The sequence below is a fragment of the Diorhabda sublineata genome, chromosome 1 (genome assembly GCF_026230105.1).
Source record: "Diorhabda sublineata isolate icDioSubl1.1 chromosome 1, icDioSubl1.1, whole genome shotgun sequence".
Taxonomy (NCBI): domain Eukaryota; kingdom Metazoa; phylum Arthropoda; class Insecta; order Coleoptera; family Chrysomelidae; genus Diorhabda; species Diorhabda sublineata.
Window position 1 is genome coordinate 38343917 of NC_079474.1, and position 21851 is coordinate 38365767.

A 21851-nucleotide genomic window follows, 5' to 3' on the forward strand; every position below is an offset into this window, starting at 1 on the left:
CAAAAATTACAAGCTAATTAATAGTTTATTGGTGATGCCTATATATAGCAAAATATGGTAACTATTTTTTTTGTTTTTGTTCAATAAATAAAACTAATAATTTCGAAAAATCACATTGAATACGAAGAACTTCACAAGAAGAACTAAGACCTTCTTTACCACTTCTCCTATGAATTATCCAAAAAGTGTACACGATAAGAAAATTAATGAACAACTTTTTGATATAATAATGATATAATCACAATATACCATTTTTTATACTTCATATCATCTCACTACAAATACGCTTTCAAAGCTTGGAATTATGAAATAGTTCTATGATCATCAATGTCAAGTATTTTGAAATATTACAGAAACAAATAAATTTCTCTATAATTGAGGCTTACCTTATAGGGTATAAAATTACAAAACTTGTATTCCACATACCTTTGTAGAGAGAAATACGGAATCTTCAGATTTTTTGCTATTTTTTCCTCTCGCAAATCTTTCCACACTTTTTCCTTTATTAGATTCTATTGGCCTGAATGAAACTTTTTTCTCTGATTTTATTGGAAAACTGTAACTTCTCGGTGTAACAGACCTCAATTTAGTTATTCTGCTTGGAGATGATGAGGGAGTGGTTGTTAGTCTCGACGTTTTGGCATTAAAACTTTTTTGAGTTGTAGAGACTGGAATATATTTAGCAGTTGTTGATGTAGTGAACTTTTTACGATTCAATCTAGATGAATAAGTGGATGTTGTCGGCTTTAGTTTTAACTCGTTTTCTTTGTAATTTATCTAAAATAATAATACAAAGTGAAAGTAACGAAAAAATTAATGATATATGGAAAAAAATTTCAATCCAAAGAAGAAAATAGAGAAAAAAGAGGAAATTGATTAAGATTAAGCAAATGAAAACTCAAGTAATTATATCTTTTGCTGTATCTGATTAGTATTCAAATTATCAGCCACTTTATTCAAAATCTAATTTTTCCGAATTATGTGTTTCCACTCGGGATTCCTGAGTATTCCTGGAGTAAGTCTATATGTACATTAATCTCCGGAATTGGTATAAAACGTAAGCGTTATCCTTTAACGTAACCATACACCACAATATAGATAAATAAATGAAATAAATAATATTGAGAAACTATCTACACCAACATTTTGGAAGAATTTGACGAATTTCCGAGTCTCCCTGCATTCAACAATGACTAAATATTAGACTTTCTGACAAGATAAACTATTTCGTCTAGGAAATTAGGGGTCTATAAATAGGTGCAGAATTGAAGAAAAACTAGGAACAACCAAACATCAGAAAGGTTAGCTGTTTTTAGCAATGGGAGATAATTATTTAAATTTATCTTTTATATATCAGACATTCCATTGGATATATAATATCAGAGTTATGTGAAGCAATAATTGAATTATTGGAAGAAAATATCAGTCATTTTGTTTACATTCATTTGGTACATGGTTTTGTTTAGTTTGTTGCTTTGTAATGTTACATGCACAATTACGCTCATTACAAGTGAATACTCAATTTCATTAGAACCTTTAGATGAACCATTAAATACTTTGAATAAAGTTCCCCCATTTACATTGGGAATTATTGCCCTGCAATGATCGTATAAAGTCTTGCCCTAAAAAGTGATGACTTTTAGTTGAGAATAGGAGAGGGAATGAAAAATTGACTTTGAAGTATAATTTTATATTTAGTTCAGTTCAGAGTTCAGTTTAAATTTCAATTTATCTCGTTTCCAGTTCGGTTTCAGGTCAGTTTCAGTTCGATTCCAATTCGGTTCTAGTTCAATTCAAATTTTGTCCTACTCAAGTTACAGTTATAGTAAGTTAAGTTTTAGTTGTTACAGTTTTGGTTACAGTTTTAGTTACAGTTTTAGTTACAGTTTTAGTTACAGTTTCAGTTACAGTTTTAGTTACAGTTTCAGTTATAGTTTTAGTTACAGTTTTAGTTACAGTTTTAGTTACAGTTTTAGTTACAGTTTTAGGTACAGTTTTAGTTACAGTTTTAGTTACAGTTTTAGTTACAGTTTTAGTTACAGTATTAGTTACAGTTTTAGTTACAGTTTTAGTTACAGTTTTAGCTCTAGCGTTAGATGATGTTTTTTTTGTTAAAGTCCTCTTTTGAAACCAATGTTTTTTTTTCATTTTTTACTTTATTACCTAAGAATTTAACTATTTAAAACTTAAACGTAACTTTGTTGAATTTTAATGAAATGTTTACTTTTTTGTAAAAAAGAAAAGAAAACAGTGAATCAATAAACAGAAATCCAATATCAAAAATTTTAAACCCTTTACGAATGTGGTGTCATATCATATCAACTATTACATAACCACAACACTATTATCAATCGCTATGAAATGAGAATCAAGAAAAATCAATTTGCATAGTTTCCGTTTCCAAATTATGAATTTCATTCCATAATCTAGCCGTTCACTGTAGAAATTATTATAGCCTTGCTCATTTATCGTATTTTGTAGCAATGTAAGTAAGTTGCCAAATTCCATACAATTAAAAATTTATTATTAATATCTTAATAGTTTATTTTCTTGATAAATATAATGAATCTATTAACAAATTTTCAATTTTTCTATTTGAAAGAAAGTGCCATTTGATAATTGTAAAAATTTTATAACAAATTGCGCCACAGACATATCGTTAAAATAAGTTCCAGAGATTAAAATATTCCATCAATTTATCATTGTTTTTTCAGATTAGATCGTAACTTCAAAGAAAATTTATCTTCTTCAAAAATGTCTATAAAAATCTTACATTCACGGTCTTGCTAACGTATTATGTGCACTGTACGTCTTAAACAACTTAGAAACGAATCGGCATTTGTACCTTATAAACGTGTATTATGTTACCGACAGTTACCGACACCATAAAATTATTTATTATATAGCAGACGCATACACTGTGATTATTAGGTAAAGGAGGAACTGCAATCACGACCTTGTATATTGACATTAAAATGGAAAAAAAGAGAATCTTCTGAACTTGACACCTAAAATAACGTTAAATGGTTCACAACAATGAGCTTTTGTCTGTTGTGGGAATTATTGTTTATAACACAAAAGTAAACATGGGAATTTTTTTTAATACAAATTTCGCATAAACCGTTTACTGGTTATTAGCGATTTAGTAAAGTATTTTATATATGAATATTTGTTAAATTAAATTTATGATAGAGATCTGTTTAAGTTAATTTTTAAGGTAAGTAATATTATATTTAGGTCCTAAAATTTCACGTATTGTTGTTTGCTAGATTTGATGATGATCTTTCTGAGTTAAGAAATGGACATTCTGCGATTATGTGTTTTATAGTCAATTTGCAATTGCAGTCGCTACATTTTGGTTCATCTCTGCGATTTTTCGGTAGTATTGACCATGGTTTTACTGAGTCTTTCACTTCGCGAAGTTTATGTATAAACGTTGACCATTTGTTCTCTCATTCATTAAGCACTTTACGCTTTAGGATTGTTTTAATATCGACAGTAAAAAGTTCGCGCACTCCGCACTATCACTATGTACAGCTTCCTTAGCGGCCAGGTCTGCCTCTTCGTTTCCTTTTATTCCAGTGTGTGAAGGGATCCAACAGAATACTATTTTTTTGTTGTTGTCTTGTATATATTGCAGTTGTTGCTTGATTTTGATTGCTAAAGATTTGTATATCAATTTTTTGAAGACTTTGGATTGAGCTGTGAGTATGAGATGATTAAGTTCGTTTGATGAAACGGCGATGTGTGTAACTCGATATATTGCATATAATTCAGCAGTGAAAGTGGATGCGGATGAAGGAGCTTTTAGCATATATTAGGAGGTTGGTGTAATGATTGCGATACCCGTACAGTCTTGAGATATCGATGCGTCTGTGTAAATATGTACAAAGTCTTTGTACTCATTCAGTATGTTGTTTAAGTGTCCTTCGATTAGGGTATGGTTGGTGTGGTGTTTGTCGAAAGAGGTGAGCTGGGTAATGAATTTGGTGCTTTCTATTGACCATGGTGGAGTCTGAGAAGACTCGATAGGAAGGCATTCAGGAATAAAGAAATTCAATTCGCTTAGATATGATCGAATTCTAGCATAGAAAGTTTGGGGGTTCTGGGTTTATTTGAAAAAAGATTTGGGAATTTCTTGGAGGAGCCGTTTTGGACGATTCGATTGGAAGGATTGGATTTTAGTTTGGCTGCATATGTAAGTCTCAAATATATTCTTCTGTCTCCCAAGGATGGTTCCCCTGATTCGCAGTACAGACTTTCCACTGGTGTTGTTTTGTATGCACCTGTTATCAAACGTAAGGCTGAGTTGTGAAAGCTGTCGAGTTTTTTCAGAAGCGATTTGTTAGCTGTTGAATATACAATTGATCCATAATCTAGTTTTGATCGAATAAGTGTTCGGTACAATGTTAGTAATGTTTGTCGATTTTGTTTGCTGGTGTATTGTATCTTTTATATCTATTGAAAGCTTTTTTGTTGCTCCTAATTGCTGATTCACAGTCGTTATTTCACCACTGCACAGGATTGCGTCGTTTCAGGCGCGTAGTTCTTCCGATTGATATGTTTCCTGCTCGCTTAAAGATACTAATAAGGTTTTCTAAAGCTTCGTCTATATCTGTTGGAATTATGTATGTTGTCAAAATATTTTCTATTGTTTTCTATTGTTATGAATGACGATTGGATAGTGGTCCCTGTTGTAGGTATAGTCCAGCCGATCCCAGGAAAGAGCCGGAGTCAAAGTTGGGTCACAGATAGTGAAGTTGTCAATACATGAACCCTGTCCTGATTGTATGTTAAATCTAGTTGGTTTCCCATCATTTAAGATGGAGAGATTTGCGTCATCAAGAATATCTCCTAGTAAGCAACCTCTGTGGTTTATTGATGTGCATCCCCACATGGTGTTATGGGCATTAAAGTCTCCGACTATTATTCTAGGTTGAGGGATTTTTTCCAATAATTCATTTAATTCATTTAATTCTTTATCTACTTCTACATCTACTTGATATGCTGGACGAATATAAACATTGCAGATATTTACTTTTGGATTAGTGTGTAGTTCGACAGCTACGGCTTCAAGGTTTGTAAGGATCGTGATTTCTGATTTTTCCACAAATATTGCTACTCCTCCGCTACCTATTTCAGTATTTATTCCGTTCTTGTAGAAGCTGTTAAATTGCCTGAGCGGTTCGTTGTTATTATATTTGAAATTGGTTTCTTGAAGACAAATAACTTCGCATTTCTGTTTGGATAGGATAGTTTGCAACATTGGTAAGTTGTTATAAAAGTCATTGATATTCCATTGTAGAATAGATGTAAGGTCCATGAGAATACAGAGAGAAAATAGAAGAAAAGGAAAAAAATATTAAAGGAAATTATTGGTTCAGTTAATTAATATTTATTTGAGATGAATCACTTTCTGTTTCTGAGAGGTCTGTTTCTGGTATGTTCATTTGTAGGTGAGAAAACAGTTTCTTCTTGAGTTTAGTGCATCTGCTTTTGATAGATCTGTACTCAAAGAAAGGGTAAATTTTTGTTTTGTTTTGTCTAGTTCTTTATAATACTTTTTGAATCAGATAAACCGTAGATATTTTCAAAAAGGTCAGATATCTGGTTGTGGTCCAATATGAAAGGAGGATTCTGTTCTGAAATGACTTTTCCATGAGAAGGTCTGTAGAGATTTCTGGTTTTAGGCTTTTTACTTAGCCTATTTGGTTTAAGGAAAGAAGGTTTCTTAGGGATCTCTGGCTCGTTTCCTTCTGGTTGGGGAGGAGGCGTGATTATCTGCTCGTAGTTGCGTTTGGTGCTGTTTTGCGTAATTTCTTTTATGTTTATGGGGGATATATTCTGGGAGTGAGGTGTTATAAGGGTTTCTGATGGGATCTCGGTGTGTGCTTGGGGAGTATTGGCTTCGGTATTTTAGGGCTGCTGGGAAGGTTGGGTGGGGTTTTGTGGTAGTTCAGTTATTTGGGGTTCTTCATAAGTTTGTAATTGGGAGTTCTTACAGTTTGCTGCAGTATGACTTGGTTTTTTGCATGTGAAACATAATAGACGTTCTTGGGATAGATAAATTCTGTAGCTGGTGTTCTCGTGTGTGATCATTAGACAATCAGGTATTTGGATTATTGATGGCGAAATAAAAATTTGTCTTCTGAAGCTGTAGATGTGGTTATATTCCGAAATTGTGGAGCTAATTTTGAGGAAAGACATTGGTGAGAGTGTATTGAGACCTATTTTGTTAAGTTCATCGATTAGAGGTGAGTGTGGTATGGTGGGGCATATATTTGAGAGTATTAATCTTTCGGAAGGTGTTATAAGCTTTCGGGCTTGGATCGGAGTGTTGTTGATAATGATCAGCCTTTTATGAAAGGTCATGAAGCGTTCTACAGTATCTTCATTTGCGATGTACATGCATATTCTATTGTTTAACAACCTCGATGTGAATAGTATATTTTTTGGACCAATTCCAAGTGATATCAGGTTTTCTTGAATTTTCAAGTTATCAACAGCTGGAAAAACAATTGCTTGATGTTTAGTAGGAAATTGTGGTCGACTAAGTGCAGATGAGTATGTTTTTGTAGGGTTTGTATTCTGAGAGCTTCTGTAGTCAGAAGTCCCAACATTTGTATTTGACATAATTGATTTTAGAAATATTTCCGCTTTGATCGAGAGTACGGACCTGTTTTGGCACAGGCCACTTCATATCAACTTGATAAGAGCTGGTTTTTTTGCGAATTCTTCTTCCAAACCGGTGTAAAACTGATAGCACTGTGTGTAACAAATTCACTGTTTTGGTATGAATGTATGAGATTCTACTTACAGTAATATGTCTCTGGGTTTAGAATACTTCTAAAAGTTTCTATCTATAGTTTTATAAATTTTTAGAACTGTGATAATTATCGAAGAAGAGTTCTTTTTATAGGAACTGACACTTTCACTGTTAACGTTACGGTTACCAGAGCCGAATTCAAATATGGGAAATATTATGTATACTAAGTTGAATATTGAATGATAAACATAATTATATTATATTATCATTATAAAAATCAAGTAATTTACGAATATATTCAACGTTTTGACAATCTTAGTTCGAGAAAAAACTCACCTTATTTTCTTTTTTGGCTTTTATCAAAGCCTTGAATTCTTCTGGATAATTGTCAGATTCTCCGATTTCTTCTGAACTTGCTTTTGTAAATTCTTCTGATTTTTTGTTACCTCTTGAACCGCTACTGCGAGATTTCTCCTGCAGTTCTGTTAGGTTCGCTACTTTTTTCCTAGAGATTTTTCTGCGAGAAGTTACCTCATTGACTTCGGACACCACAGATTCTTTAATTTCATTTTTCCGGATCGGAAGAGCTTGTTCAACTGAAGATTCTGTTTTAGTTTCAGCATTAACTACAACTTTTGATCTAGAAGGTGTATTAGTTGGCTTTGTTATCGTTTTTTCTGGTTTATTTATACTTTTCTGGGTTGAATCTGAGTTTCCTCTCCGTCTAGATCTTGGAACAGTCGCATTTTTCTCATTGAAAATTGGTTTTTCGTTAAAAGCTACTCGTTTTCCAGTTCTAATATCTGTATTTTCTCCTCTTTTTGGAGAGGTATCTTCATTGGAAACTTCTTTTTTGACAGACCTGGAGAGAGTAGCGTCAGCTCGATTAGTGAATCGAGTATGTAAGAGCTTTGGTTCTTCTTCGAACAAAGGTAAAACTTCTAACTTTTGTTCATCGAATACCGGCATCTCTCTAGAACGGAGTCTATTGCCATTTGGAGCTGAAGTTGTCGGGGTTATGTTGGAAAGTTTTCTAGTTGTTGTGTTATAACGGCTTCTCGTGGGAAAGTATGCAATCATGACTTTCTCGGAAGTCGACATGTTGATTTTTCTTTCGGTTCTTGGACGTCTCTCTTGAAATTCGGTATCAGCAGAGAACACTGATGGTCCTTTTCTGGAACATAACAATTCAATAGAACAATATTTATGTTAAAACGTCATCAAAGGTGAAAGATTCAACAGGGAACTGTTGTTGCGGAAAAGGCTCAAACTGCTATTACTAAGACAAAAATAAAAGATTTTTACCTAGGCTCCAGCACACTCTCCTTTCTTCTTCTATATCCCCTTCCAGGAGCAGTTGTAGATGTTGCAGCTCTCAAATATGATTCAGAGTTTTGAGATGCTAGAGCTGTTTGAGAATTTCGTCCTCTGGTTCTGAATCTAGGAGCTTGAGTCGATTGTTCTGTTACTACAGTAGTTTTTCTTTGACTACTTCTTCTACTTCCTTGACTTCTAGTGGGTTCAGTAGGTTTTGTGGTCGTTGTAGAACTAGTTTGAACTTTTGATAAGTCTTCTCCATATTGTAGCTCTGGTAATGGATCAGGGGATACTTCTAAATCGGATGGTACTTGTGTAGTATCGAGAGACTGCTCTTCAATCAAGTTAGTATCTTTAGTGTTGCTCAATAAGGGTGTACTAACTTCTGATTCATATGTTTTGGAAGTCTTAATCGGTTCTAAATTATCTTGATTATGCGTTGGTATATTCAAACTCCTAGATAACTCTTCCAATTCTTTATTTCTCCTTGGTGTGTTGTCAGTAAATGTATCGGTACTTTCTTGTTTTCTTTTTGGAAAGGTATTTCCTTTAGTAGGTAACGAATTATCTTTGTTTCTTGATAGGACATTTGTAGCTTTGAAACTATTTTCTCTAGGTTTTTGGGATCTACGAACTAATTCGAAATTTTCGTCCAATATTTCTTGTACTTCATATGTATTCTTGAAACTCCTTCTTTCCACATATTCCGTTAATGGTTTTGAAGTTTTCCGATTTGTACTCGTAGCAACAGAATTCATTTGGGTTTTTTGAGGCCTTTGAGGCCTTCTATTCGCATTTTCATTGACATTAAAAATTTTTTCAGCAGTATCACTGAATGTCTGCGAATTATATCGTCTTGAAATAGGAGGTATAGTTGTTGAGGGCTGTTTCGAAGGATTCGAAGTAGAAGATGTCCTTGAGGGAAAACGTTGCTCTACATTTTCAACCACACGTCTTCTTGATGCTACAGTTCTTCTAGTTGTTGATTCAGCAGCTGATGATTTATCTTGGATTCCTTGGAACTCTTCTGAAGCTACAAATCGTGATCTACCTCTTCCCCTCGGTGAAGTTGGTTTTATATTTTCAGTTTCAGTGGTAGGTTTCTGGAATAAACAAATAGGAGGAATTAGAAATGGATATGAATTGTATCAATATCAAAATACATATGTTCATTCAGTGTGAGATAAATGATAAGTTTAGTTGTATTTATCACAAATTTTAAAATAATATATAATGTGACTGTAGACATGTATAAGTGAAATTGAATGATAAATAATATTTTTCATTGTATGTTATTCTCTAGTCTTTGCTATATCGATAAACTCTGCTTTCAAATCGCGCACGCCACTGGAAATCGTAACATAATTTTTTTATCAACTTGCATCAATCATGCGGTTATATCCGTTAATCTGTGCGTCCTTGTTGTATTGATACATTCTAATCGGGGAGGACATTCAAGAAAATTAGAATATATCGTGAGAATTATTTCCACACTTTATATCAACAATTGAATTGACCGGTGATAATTATATGTTTAAAAAATATTTGTGTGTTTATTGTTAATAATTAGTTTTTATACGTCTTTTATAACCTAAGCTTGAATATACGTAATTATTGATATAGTTAATTGATAAAGATCAAGGCATATTGATGAAACAACGTAGAGAAAGGCGGTTAAGTCGTAAATAAAAATTTCAAAACATTCCAAAAGACTGAAGATGAATAAATTTGATATTATCATCTTTTGTTGCATTATGAATAAAACTAATTGCTCGCGAGGGTTCAATAGTTCACACAAAACATTTTTAATTCTACGAGGATGGTCCCAGAAGTACTTGGTCTGACCTAGGGGGATGGCGATAGTTGCTTGAAAAATACTGCACTGGAAAGTACACAATCTATACAGCATATGTTTAAATTTTAAAGACACCACATTTTAGGTATAGTATTGTTTGGCAGCCATCAATATGGGTCGTTTTCTGCGACTTTGTAAACATGGAAAGATTGGTCTTCGTTATGTAATAAAATACTAATATTGAAAAGGTCTTGGTGCAACTAATATGAAAGCTGAACTAGATCCTACCCTGGGTGAAATTTCTCCTTCGTTATCAACAGTAAATTATTGGGTAGTAGAGTTTAAAGGAGGCCGTACGACCAACGAAGACCAGCATCGTAGTGGTGGACCAAATAAAGCGCTGTTTGATGCCAATGGATGAAACGTGGATCCATAATTTCACAACCGAAACAAAAGAGCAATCGAAACAATGGACTGATAATGGAGAAGCGGCTCCAAAGGAGACAAAGATCGTTCCATATGTAGGCAAGGTCATGGCGTCAGTTTTTGGGGATGCCGGGGGGATAATTTTCATTGACTATCTTGTAAAAGTAATGGCAATGGCCAAAATTAATGAATTAAACTTTGAATTGCTACCTCATGCACCCTATTCGCCAAATCCAGCCCCCTAGGATTCTTTTCCGTTACCTGATTTGACAAAATGGCTTGGTTGTCAAACAAGTTTGACGAATCTTATTAAAAGAAACGTATTCGAACTTATTGAACATCGTTGGGAAAAGTGTATGGAGGTAAAAGGAGATTACGTTGAAAAATTAATTTTTTCCAAAATTTTTGTGTTTTCTTTGTTGCACCAGGTACTTTTGGGACCATTCTCGTATATCAGTACATTAAATCCTTCGAACGTTGTCGTACAGACACCGATGATGGTTCTGGTCGTAAAATTGATGTGGTTACTCCAAAAAACATAAAAAAAAGTCCATAAATTGGTTATATCTATCAATCAATCAAACAGAACAACGTCTGTTATCCTCTTCTCGATCGTGATCCAAATCCTCCTTTCATACTAATGACATAAATGTATTGTTATACAAAGCAAACGCTCCACATCAACAATTATAAATGTCACATTATCGCGTGCCACGGAACTTTTTATCTGGGGCAAAATAACCGTATTAAAAGTTAAATGATCGATATAGTTTGACAATATATATTAATTTTGCTTCAATTTATGAAGTAGACACAAAAATTATATTTCTACGAAGATACATTAACTTCCAATCTGAATTACGATAAGCCGCTTTCCCTGTTGGAGCTTGAAAGCCTGTCGATAAACCTTCAAGAACAGCTTTCTGATTGCTTTTGATGGATATTTTGTCTCACAATTTTTTAACAGATTTTTAATATGTACACATGTCACGTCTAAATAATTTTTCGATTTTGTTTGCGATATTATCCTATTTTACGTAAGTAGTTTCATCCTGAATAATTATTCTCTCTCTCTCTCCCTCTCTCTCTCCATTAATTTCGATTTCCTGTTATAAAGTTTATGCTATAGGTTGTACAAAATTTTACGATATATGTTAGGAATTACGTCGTTGTTTTTGATTGCAAAAAATATCTTGTTGACAGTGGAAATATCTTCAAGAAAATTCAACTGATACCAAGTATCATATGTCGTAAAAAGTGATATTTCTTGTACTTTATTGTAACGATCCTTCATCTGCTAGGGTTTGAATTCGAAATATCTATAATGTAGGTGACTAATTTTATTTTTACATTGTTAGACGTTAACAATTCTATTGAATTTTCAGTTCTAATTTTCACACACAATCATTTCAAACTTAAATATTCATTTTTTAATCTCCTATATTCGTATACAAATCCAGCTGTTAGCTATACAAATAAATTGCTCAAAAATGGATTTTATGGTATTTCATCTTCTGGGATCGGATCATTAACAGCATTCATGTCTCCTATATAAATATCCAAATTGTTCAGTGACTTTATAATATGGCTCCTTCGCAACAAAACGACCTCACTTAATTCAAATTGGTTTAAACACAACTGATTACATTCAAGGGTGTGGTAATTTAATTTTTTTTTTTTTTTTTAATTTATGGAACCAGTTTTGTCAGTATACGGAAATCTAGTTATTCATATTGCATTCGTGTATATATTAAAAAAAAAACAAAAACATCTTATTGACATTTGGAAGAGAATAAAGCCAAGGTAAACTTATCTCTTTCACTTTCGGCAATTATATTTTCATCGATCATACATGCTGTGGAACTAGTTTCACAAGGGCTTTTGAAAAATACCAAAATGTGAAACCATGTTTTCTCGATATAAATCCACCAAATTATAATTCGTAAGTATCTTAAAACCAGAATAACATAAATCAAATCAGACGAACTAACTAGAGCACTGAAATTGTAGAAAATAATCTAGTTGTAGTGTTAATAATTCAATCAGCCAAAAAAAAACTTATATACTCAACGATTGGAATTATTGATTGAATTTATATATAAAATCTTTTTAGGACTAAATGTATGCTATATTTGTACCATACTATACCAAAGTGGCCAATTTTCAATGAATTCAGTGAATTCACGAAGTTTTTCATTTCTTCATTCCAATTATCTCTCATTGATGGAATTACAATTGACAAAACAAGTGCATTTTTCTCCACCCTTTCTTCTAAAACCGATAGTTTTGGAAGTATCCACGGTAAAACTGGTCTCTTAGTATATAGAATGTCCTTAAGCAATAATTCTATCACTGTCAAAATCGTTAACATTGTGTTCATTCTGTTTTTTTGAACTTCAGGGATTATATTACATTCAATAAAAGGAGGTGACCTCACAATAATTAACATCATCTGTATTATTCGACTTACTTCATATAAAAATGTGATTTTGTTACATGATACAAGTTTAAACGTTGATATTTTGATGGTAGTCTGCTTCTTCTTTCTTCCAAAATAGGTCTAGTGCCTGGTCTTTCTTCAATATATTTACCCATCCAGGCTCACTCCACCTCTTTCGTGGTCGATCTCTGCTCCGTTTTCCAATTGGAGATCTATCCCTTGCTATTTTCACCAGTCAATCGTTTGGCATCCGACTTACATGTTGGTTCCATTGATTTTTACGCTTTAATACCCATTCGTTTATATTATCTACGTCACATGATCGTATGATTTTTTTCACTTCTCAACGAAACCATGGAGTTGTGTTAGAGTTTTTGGTGTTGGTTATGACTATTTGTGTGTCTATTCTCTCCTTAGCAGCGTCTTCAATGTTCTTTTTGATTTTGTCTTAGCTTTAGTTCCTCTGCGTTCATTCGTTTTTCTTCTATGTTTTTCTCTAGTCTTTTTCAATATAAATCCCTTATTGATGTGTGCCATAGGGTATCTATGTTCAGTTTTTCTATTGTAATTGTTTCCGGTTTCTTCTTTGTTGACATTTGTATTCATATTTTCGCCAACACAAGACTATGATTATTCCCTGTATTAGCGATAACTATCGATCATGGATTTGTGTCCTCTCGTGTTTCTAAACATATATTTGTATATTTTTTCCGCTGGGTAGATGTATTAATTATTTTTAGTTCGTTATAGGCACAAAAGTTGACCATTAGCTCTACGTTTACATTAATATGTTCTTCATTAAAGTATTGTTTAACTCCGAGTATTACCGTTAATAATAATATAGCGGCTTCCTCGGCAGGTAGTGACTCTGCCGTGCTTTGTAGGTCTTCGTCTTGTTGTGTTTGGGTTTACCGTCTTCTAGGCAATAGACAAAAAGTATGATCACTTTTTTATGTCCGATTAAGATTTTTATATATACATACACCCTTTAAAAATGTATTAGCAAATTGCTTCATTTTTTCCTTATATTTTTTATGAATCACTACCTCTACTCCGTCTTTAGCTTTTTTGTCTTTGTCAACTTCGCTGTATACAAGTATCTAATTGCCATATTCTTTTTTATGTTTCCTGGATACCGCAGTTCTCGATATTCTTTTCGTTCAATTATTTGACTACCTTTTGATCTTTGTTATTAAGTGACGTTATGTTCCAGGAGGAGTTCACATTATGTCTTTGATTTTCCATTTCTTTATCATTTTACTTGCGTGGCTGTATTCGTTGAATCAGTCCAAATCCGAGGCTTTCTATCGCACCTCGAGCCAGATATATTTTTTCTGGGTGGTAGGCTACTAACCTGGGCACTCAACGCTCTGCTGTTTTCGGGCTTGAAGCCGGCAAAAGTGCCATTGCACGAAGAAAATGTCAAAATGAAGAAATTTATTATTCTAGGTGTAATGCCATGATGAATAACAAGGTCAATATTTTTGGTCTGAATGCCACATATGGATGTTTTTTTTAAGCGGTAAACAGAATGAACTCGAGCATGATTCATAGATATCAAATATAGTTCACTTGTTGACAAACTGTGATAACGCATACATAGCTGCAAATACCCTAAAAAATGACTTCTCTGAGTAAAAGGCTGATAGAATTTGTGCATGCTAATGAGTGTGTATATAACAAACAGACGGCTGGATACAAGAAAACTAACATTTGGCAGAATATATGGAATCATTTGCCCATTTGGAAATCCTATGCCAAATTGGTGATTAACTTCTTGATCTAATCAACAATCAAAATGCAGCAATTAATTATTCTAGGTGTAACACATATAAATGTCACTAATTAATTCGACTTGTTTTAAATACGCTGTATTTTCAACGGAGAATGTAAGTTGCACTGAATATAATTGTATGCAATGCATAGTAAAGTAAATAAAAGAACACATATTGCTGATAACATTAACAATAATACTGAAACTTAGTTAAACTTTTATTGAAATTGAAATATCGAGGTATGTAATCCATTTGCAAGAGGAGACAAATTTCCAAAATTAGAAAACATACGATAAATCTTTTATTTAGAGGTAGAGGTAACACAAAAGTCGAGAGCTTGAGATTGTGCGCAGTTATATTTGATTGATTGTAACATAAAATATTCCACAAAACTAAATTGGTCAGAAATGAAGAATTGGGAGAAAATTATTGAACTGAAAATGTTACTGCATTATGTTAAAATCTATTGAGCTATTGATGGAAAATTTGAAGAATTGGTGAAAAATTCAGTAACTAAATAACAATAATCAATAATCAATAATCAATAATCAATAATCAATTGATGTACGAAAACCTTAGAATTTGAATTACAAGAAATATTGAAAGATGTGCGAAGAACAATAAAAAACATAGTATGAGAAATAGTCTGAGCAAAAAAAATCTAGAGTTTTCAAACAGCCAACATAAGAGGAAACTTATACATTTCTAGTATGAGGAACTTTCTTTAAACTTCTTAAAGCTGTCTAGCTCGTTTAAATTTCTTCCATCTGCTCTTTTGTTACAAATAAAGGTACTGAATCAGAAACATTGATATTTCAGATGCAAATTTGGTTGAAAGATATATCTGCTTTATAATATAATACTAAATAAAAGTTTCATGACAATAACTAAATATTCCTAATCAATTATGGAACAAAATATTATTAGTAAAGATATGAACTCATTGTTGCTCGTTAACAACATAGTTTCTAATCTTAATTAGCCAACAGATCTGTACATCCATTAAATATATGAATTATATTATCGATATGACCCTAGGTTATACTTAAATACATAATAATTACCACTAGTCTACATGCAATTTAAGTGTTATATAAAAATATTCTCCCGTTATTTCCAATATTGCGTAAGTTGTTTTTTCTGTTGTGCCAATGTCATTTGAACTATAAAAGTTGTAGATTATACGTAAACTTTAAAACTTATAATCATACTTAGATTTTATTTTACCAAACTGAATGATCTTATGAATCTAACAGTAGCAAATAAGAAGACATATGTATTAAGTTATGAAATGAAATAAATTCTGTAGAAAAATGTGTTATGATAAGGGTACACTGAAATATTTATGTAATAGTAGATTTGACATACCATTTATAGGACTGCTGGAGCGATTTTAATGATCACTCATTAATCCCGAATAGCAGAATGACTACAAATATATCGTAATTGTACAGGGTTGAATTTATAAAGAGCAGATGCGTATAGGGGAGCCAAAATATGACGATTGAGGGCAATCAACCTCCATACGAAGTTGAATCCCTGAGTCTCAAAATAGAGCCCAAAAATTCGATAAATATCAATTTCTTTGCAACCCTTCAACTTAAGAATAATAAATTTGATACACTATATGACAATGTTAAAGGCATTAAGTGATGGTGAGAAGGAGGCGATTGAACCATTCTGAGAGGTTTTATTTTCATAATATTAATAATTTATTTCTAAACCTTCTTCAACTTTTGTTATTTTAGGTATTTAATTTTCACATAGCATTGGGTATAAATTTTATTTATATTTATCAAATAAATAATAAAAAGGGCAAATCATTAGGAGAGGAGAAAAACCATGAACATTTATTATTCGAGGAAAGACACAAATTATTCTTCTAGTCAATCGTTTTCCATTGGTCCAATGCACAAGCATTGAAGATTACCAGAGAAGTGTTTGGATTGGATGTCTTTAGTAGTAAATTGAAATTACTGAATGCGGACCGATTTAATTTATTACGAATATTTACAATTTAGTCTCAGACAGAACAGAATGTTCCCAAACATCGCTTTTTACTACGTTAATAACAAATGGTTAAGTAATTCAAAATCAAATCGTTAGTACTCTGCATATATTGAAACTTATGGATTTTTAATAAACGAGGATAAAGCCACTAACGATCCAACTAAGTTTTTAAACTCATTAAATGTGCTTTCTTTACCTTCGTAAAATTTACAACTGAAGATTGACCCCGTAATTAACATGCTCTTAAATTTAAAAACATCAAAAGTAAGCAGTAGTAATAAGACAACTGATAATCAATATTTCCTTTCAATTAGAGTATTTCTCATTTCTGACGCCATGACGGTCAATCTCTTAAGGCCGCTTGACATGGTGCAAGAAATTGCATGCTATTCTCTTGTAATTGCATCATGACTGCCACTAATGAAAATTCAGTAAGTGGGTTGAACAAATACCTTACCTAAAATTTGATTCATTATTTTGTGACTGATTTAACAATGATGATAATAGAACTAAGTACGTAAGTAACGAAGCGAATAAGTGGTCAGTGAATCTCTGTCAATAATTATATCTACTGCTACCTTGGTTTTGGAGCTTGAAGGATAGGTTGGTTGTTAAGCGAAAAGTAACTAGATTTCTCCTTAGAATTGCAGCTTGCTCGTAATAAAAAAAAAAAGTGGCACCGAACCGATGATGTTGAAATTGCGAGATCTTGTATGAAACTAAACTTCATGTGCGCATGCTTTTTAGCAAGAAATATTGCGCCTTGCATTGCATTGCACGTTGGATTACATCACGTCAAGCGGCCTGTAATATTTTTTGTCTAAATCGCAAAAATGTATGTTTTTCTTAAGTAGTGAACAGAATGAACACGAGCATGACGCGCTCTAGACGTTCATAGATGTTAAAGATAGTTCAACTTGTTGAGAAACTGTGATAACGCATACAATGATCGAGCTTGTACGCGCTGTTGATGTCGAGTTAATCAACTTTTTAGATTTTACGCGCCGATCGTCGCTGAACGTCAAAAATATAACCTCACTTTTCTAGTTTAGATTGTAGTTGCAAATACCCTAAAAAATGACTTCTTTTAGTGAAAGGCTGATAGATTTATACATGCTCATGGGTGTTTATATAACAAACTTTCTTATTGAATGTTTCGCTAAGTCTGTGCTCAATAAGTTCAAAAGTTGATTATATAAACCCCGATTCATTTCTCTATGTTTAAAAAACTGGTTAGTTTTAAGTAAAGTAACTATAGATATCTCTATTCAAATTTAGCTAATACTATATTAAGTTCAGCAGAAAGTAACACTACTTGACTATTAGGCTGTATGAAGTTAGCCGGATCAGCTAGTTTCTAATATTTTTAAAAAAGCTGTAGATTATGTCTACTTCCTTGAATAGACGTAATATTTTAATAAGCTATCAATATTCGAGAAACAAAGTAATAGTTATCAAATTATATTGCCATATTACATAACTCTTTTACATTTCATGTCAAAATCAAAACTGAAATGAAATAAATTAGAAAACAATGAGGTACATTGCTTTCTATATATAAAAATGATTTGAAATATTGTTAATAGTTAGTCAAACATGAATTTTTCTATACAATGATCAACGAATTTCTTCCCATTGTTTTTAAAACAAACAGGAACTTCTAAGTGTAAAATTGTGTGTTTTTAGAGCATTAACCAATGTAATGACATGGATAATCTATAAAGAATATTGTTTCACTCTCCATTTTTTTAATCATCAAAATGAGAAAACAAGCATGCGAGCATCAAATTATATTTGATTGTAAAATTATTCTAAATAAACGTGTCACAATAAAACAAGGATATCAGTATGTAAAAACTGAATAAGCGATAATGAAATTTACTTTCTAGAGAAAATAACTTCCAGTAGGAATTAAAGTGATAATAATGCCAACTATAGCTCTTCTATGATATATTTCACTTAGTTGAGAAGAAGTGTGGAATTATTGTAAATAAAGTTTTGAAAAATAGAATTGAAAAAAATATGATTGAAATAGAAGAACAGAACGGATTTCGTAAGGGACGCTCATGTATTGACAATACATTCGTTTTACAACAAATATTAGAAAAACTTTATTGATTTCAAAAAGGCCTACGACAAAGTGCCGTTGAAAACTCTTTTTGATATATTGACGTAATCTGACCTCAACAATGTCTATGTTCGTGCTATTCAGAACATATACAAAAAGTCAATTCCAGCTGGGAAATACTCTTTCAAAACCATTTTCGGATTCAAAAGATTTGAGACAAGGGTGCAGTTTATCACCAACATTATTTAAAATATACATTCAGAAAGCTATGAGTAGTTGTAGAACTAAAATTGCGAGAATGGGAATTGAAATAGAGGATAAGTGCTTGACGACTCTAGTTTTCGCAGGCGACCAAGCTATTATAGCTGGCGACGAGGACGATGCAAATTATATGTTGAGAAAGTTGGAGAACGAATATGCAAAGTGGGGTTTGATATGTCAAAAACAGAATATCTGCCGGTAGGAAGCATACAAGGTGACCCCGAACTACAAATAAATAGGGTTGGACGATATAGACAATTCAAATACGTAAGAAGTTTAATAATTTCGGAAAATAGTCGATATAAGAAATATAGTGCAACAAGGGTAAAAAGGTACACAATTTCTGAACTCATTGCTGTGGTCAGTAAAAAATTGACTAAACACAAAAATGACATAGAGGAACCTATTTGAACGTATAGACAGGACAAAGATATAGAGGCTGTGGAAATACGACGAAGAACAGGTCGAGTATAGACGACTTCAGAGAGAAAACAGAGTAGGTGGCCGAAGAAAGCAAGGAGACGAGGAAGATCCTCAAGGACCTGGAAGCAAGGGATTAAACAGACCATGAAAGGCAGAGCTATCCAGGAAAACGAGTGGATAGATAAAAAAGTTCGAAATGCGATCAATAATAAATAAAATTTAATTTCTTAGCTCACATTTAAATCGAATTATTCATAATTAAAAGTTGCATTGAGATATTGATACATTTAAAGGCATAAAAACTTGTTCTGACGTGAGCATCAATTTACAGTTAATCACGATCAAAAATCTTGATTCAATGTTTAAACTATGATGAAAAAATTAATTTAGATATAGTCACTCCAATACCATTAATAAGCAGTGTAATAGATTATATCCTAGTTTATGATATTGATTTCTTAAATATCAAGGATTATTTCTTAATTACCATGACACGTTAATCAAGTCCATGTAGATTTTCTTAGTAAATGATACTATAAATAATAAAATTAGACCAATAAAGAAATAATTATGTTAAAAAAATTTATCAGTATTTGGTTACTAATAACTACCTTTTTTATTGTAATTGGTTGGAATAACTAGAATCATATGGAGAACCAAACAAACTAATTAAAAAAAAATGATAATTAAAAAAACTGGAAGTCATACTATAAGTAAAAAGCACTTGAAATAGAAAAGAAAATTTTAGGCCCAATTTTTGATACAAACCCACCAAAAGATTATAAGCAGCGATCACGACTCGTTGGGCTATCGAAGCTATTCAATATTTGAAATCTCATTGGGATAAACTCATATAAATAATTCATTTTTACAAAAAAAAATATTTGTGATATCAAGTTATTTTAATTCAAAATACTATCGAATGGCAAAAAAGCAATATTGAACATTTTTTTGTTATACTTAAACAACGATTTTATCAAACGACTGTCGCATTTTTTTAAACATCAATGAGAGATCACAGTTGATTTAATTATTAGTATTTAACGATCAATAAAATTGTAAATTGAGCTAATGCTATTAATATAAGTAATTTTCTTTCATTTAAATTTCCGCAATAAATAGTGAATATTTGATGAGAAGATTCCATCTAAAAAAGAAAGAAAGAACTTTATTGCTATTATAAAAAATAACATAACATAACTATAATGCAAAAATTGCTTACAAATTATATCTATGTTACCAAGGTTTAATTTAAATAAGAATTTAATTTAAATAAAGGTACCAAATGGACTTTGTAGCGTTTGAAAAAACCGATTACATAAAGAGGATCTGTTTTTATGTTACAAAGATCTAAGATGACATTTGTTTTACCTGTACAATAAATATAACTGAGCATTGAGCAGGGTAGGTATTAGGGGTGGAGGTAATGCAAATAAAACTAGAAAAGAACCAAAACTGTAACGCGAGTTAAATCAGTAGACTCAATTTTCCTGTAAGGTAACCTATTATCTATTTCAGTGTTATTGCTCATTTACTTACTTAGAAAATACTTTTCTATCTTAACTCAAAAAGATTCTATTGAGAAGTTTTTATAGTTTTTTGTTAACCTATTCCATATTTGAACCGAGGTGTGAAAAGCAGTTTTTTTGAATGCTAGTCTTGCGCTGATGTTGTACTCTAAAAAGATTAATTTATCTACTATTGTGGGAACGGTTGAGCGTAAAGAATAAATTAAACAAACAATTTTTCATGTTTAGCATGTAGCTGTTTTGCATTTTTTGAATGTAGTAGGGAACTGCAAAAGTTTTCGATTTAGAATGAACGATACCTCCTTGATGAAGTAGTGGAAGAACGAAAGTATTGCAAGGAAAATACTTGGTTTTAGAAGGCAAGATGTTTTTAATATGATGTGAGATTTTTAATCGGGCACAAGCCATTTTCAGCTTATGTGACTCTTAAAAGAGAGAAATGAGTCTTAAATAACGCCTTCGCTTAATAAATTTTTTTGCTTCGTTTATAATTGGAATGTTTTCTTTATCAATACTTATGCTGAAATCAGTAGTTACATAATGTATTTGTCCGCAGAAACCATGCAAATAATGCAAAAGTTGAGTGTTTTTCTCACGAAAAACTATTTTTTAAAATTTCTATTCACAATAACACAACAATTTGACAATTTTATAATTTTGATTGAATTACATTAATTTCAACAAGCTGAATTAATATAAACTCATTGGATGAATGAATTAACAAAAACTCATCGAAAGAAGTTTACATCAATTCTTATTTTTATATTAATATATTATTATATAAATTTTATATAAATGCTGACAAATGTATGTGAAATATGATCTTTTGTGTTTTAATTTTTATAATAGTCCGGATTTTTCTGTAAAATGTAAAGACTTTGACGTATTTAGTTTCAAATTGTGATTTTTTGAAATTAGTTTTGTCCCTAAATTTGCATACTGTGGTGTATTGGAGTTGTTTAAACAGTTTTTATATCTGCTACATGTAAAGAAAATGATAAAGGACCTCAAAACAAAAATACTAACCGAGTGTGGTTAGTT

The 21851-nt window shown here is 32.0% G+C and overlaps 1 protein-coding gene across 2 annotated transcripts in view; it reads right to left on the bottom strand.

Moving 5' to 3' along the window:
- LOC130441456 (mucin-2-like) overlaps window positions 1-21851 on the bottom strand; it is an 89034-nt gene that overhangs the window by 29906 nt on the left and 37277 nt on the right. For both annotated transcript variants that reach the window (XM_056775159.1, XM_056775167.1), the window contains exons 3-5: window positions 8072-9186; window positions 7103-7940; window positions 427-777 (exon numbers count right to left, since the gene is read on the bottom strand). In XM_056775159.1, the coding sequence (XP_056631137.1) occupies window positions 427-777; window positions 7103-7940; window positions 8072-9186 (2304 nt within the window). The remainder of the gene's footprint in view (window positions 1-426; window positions 778-7102; window positions 7941-8071; window positions 9187-21851) is intronic.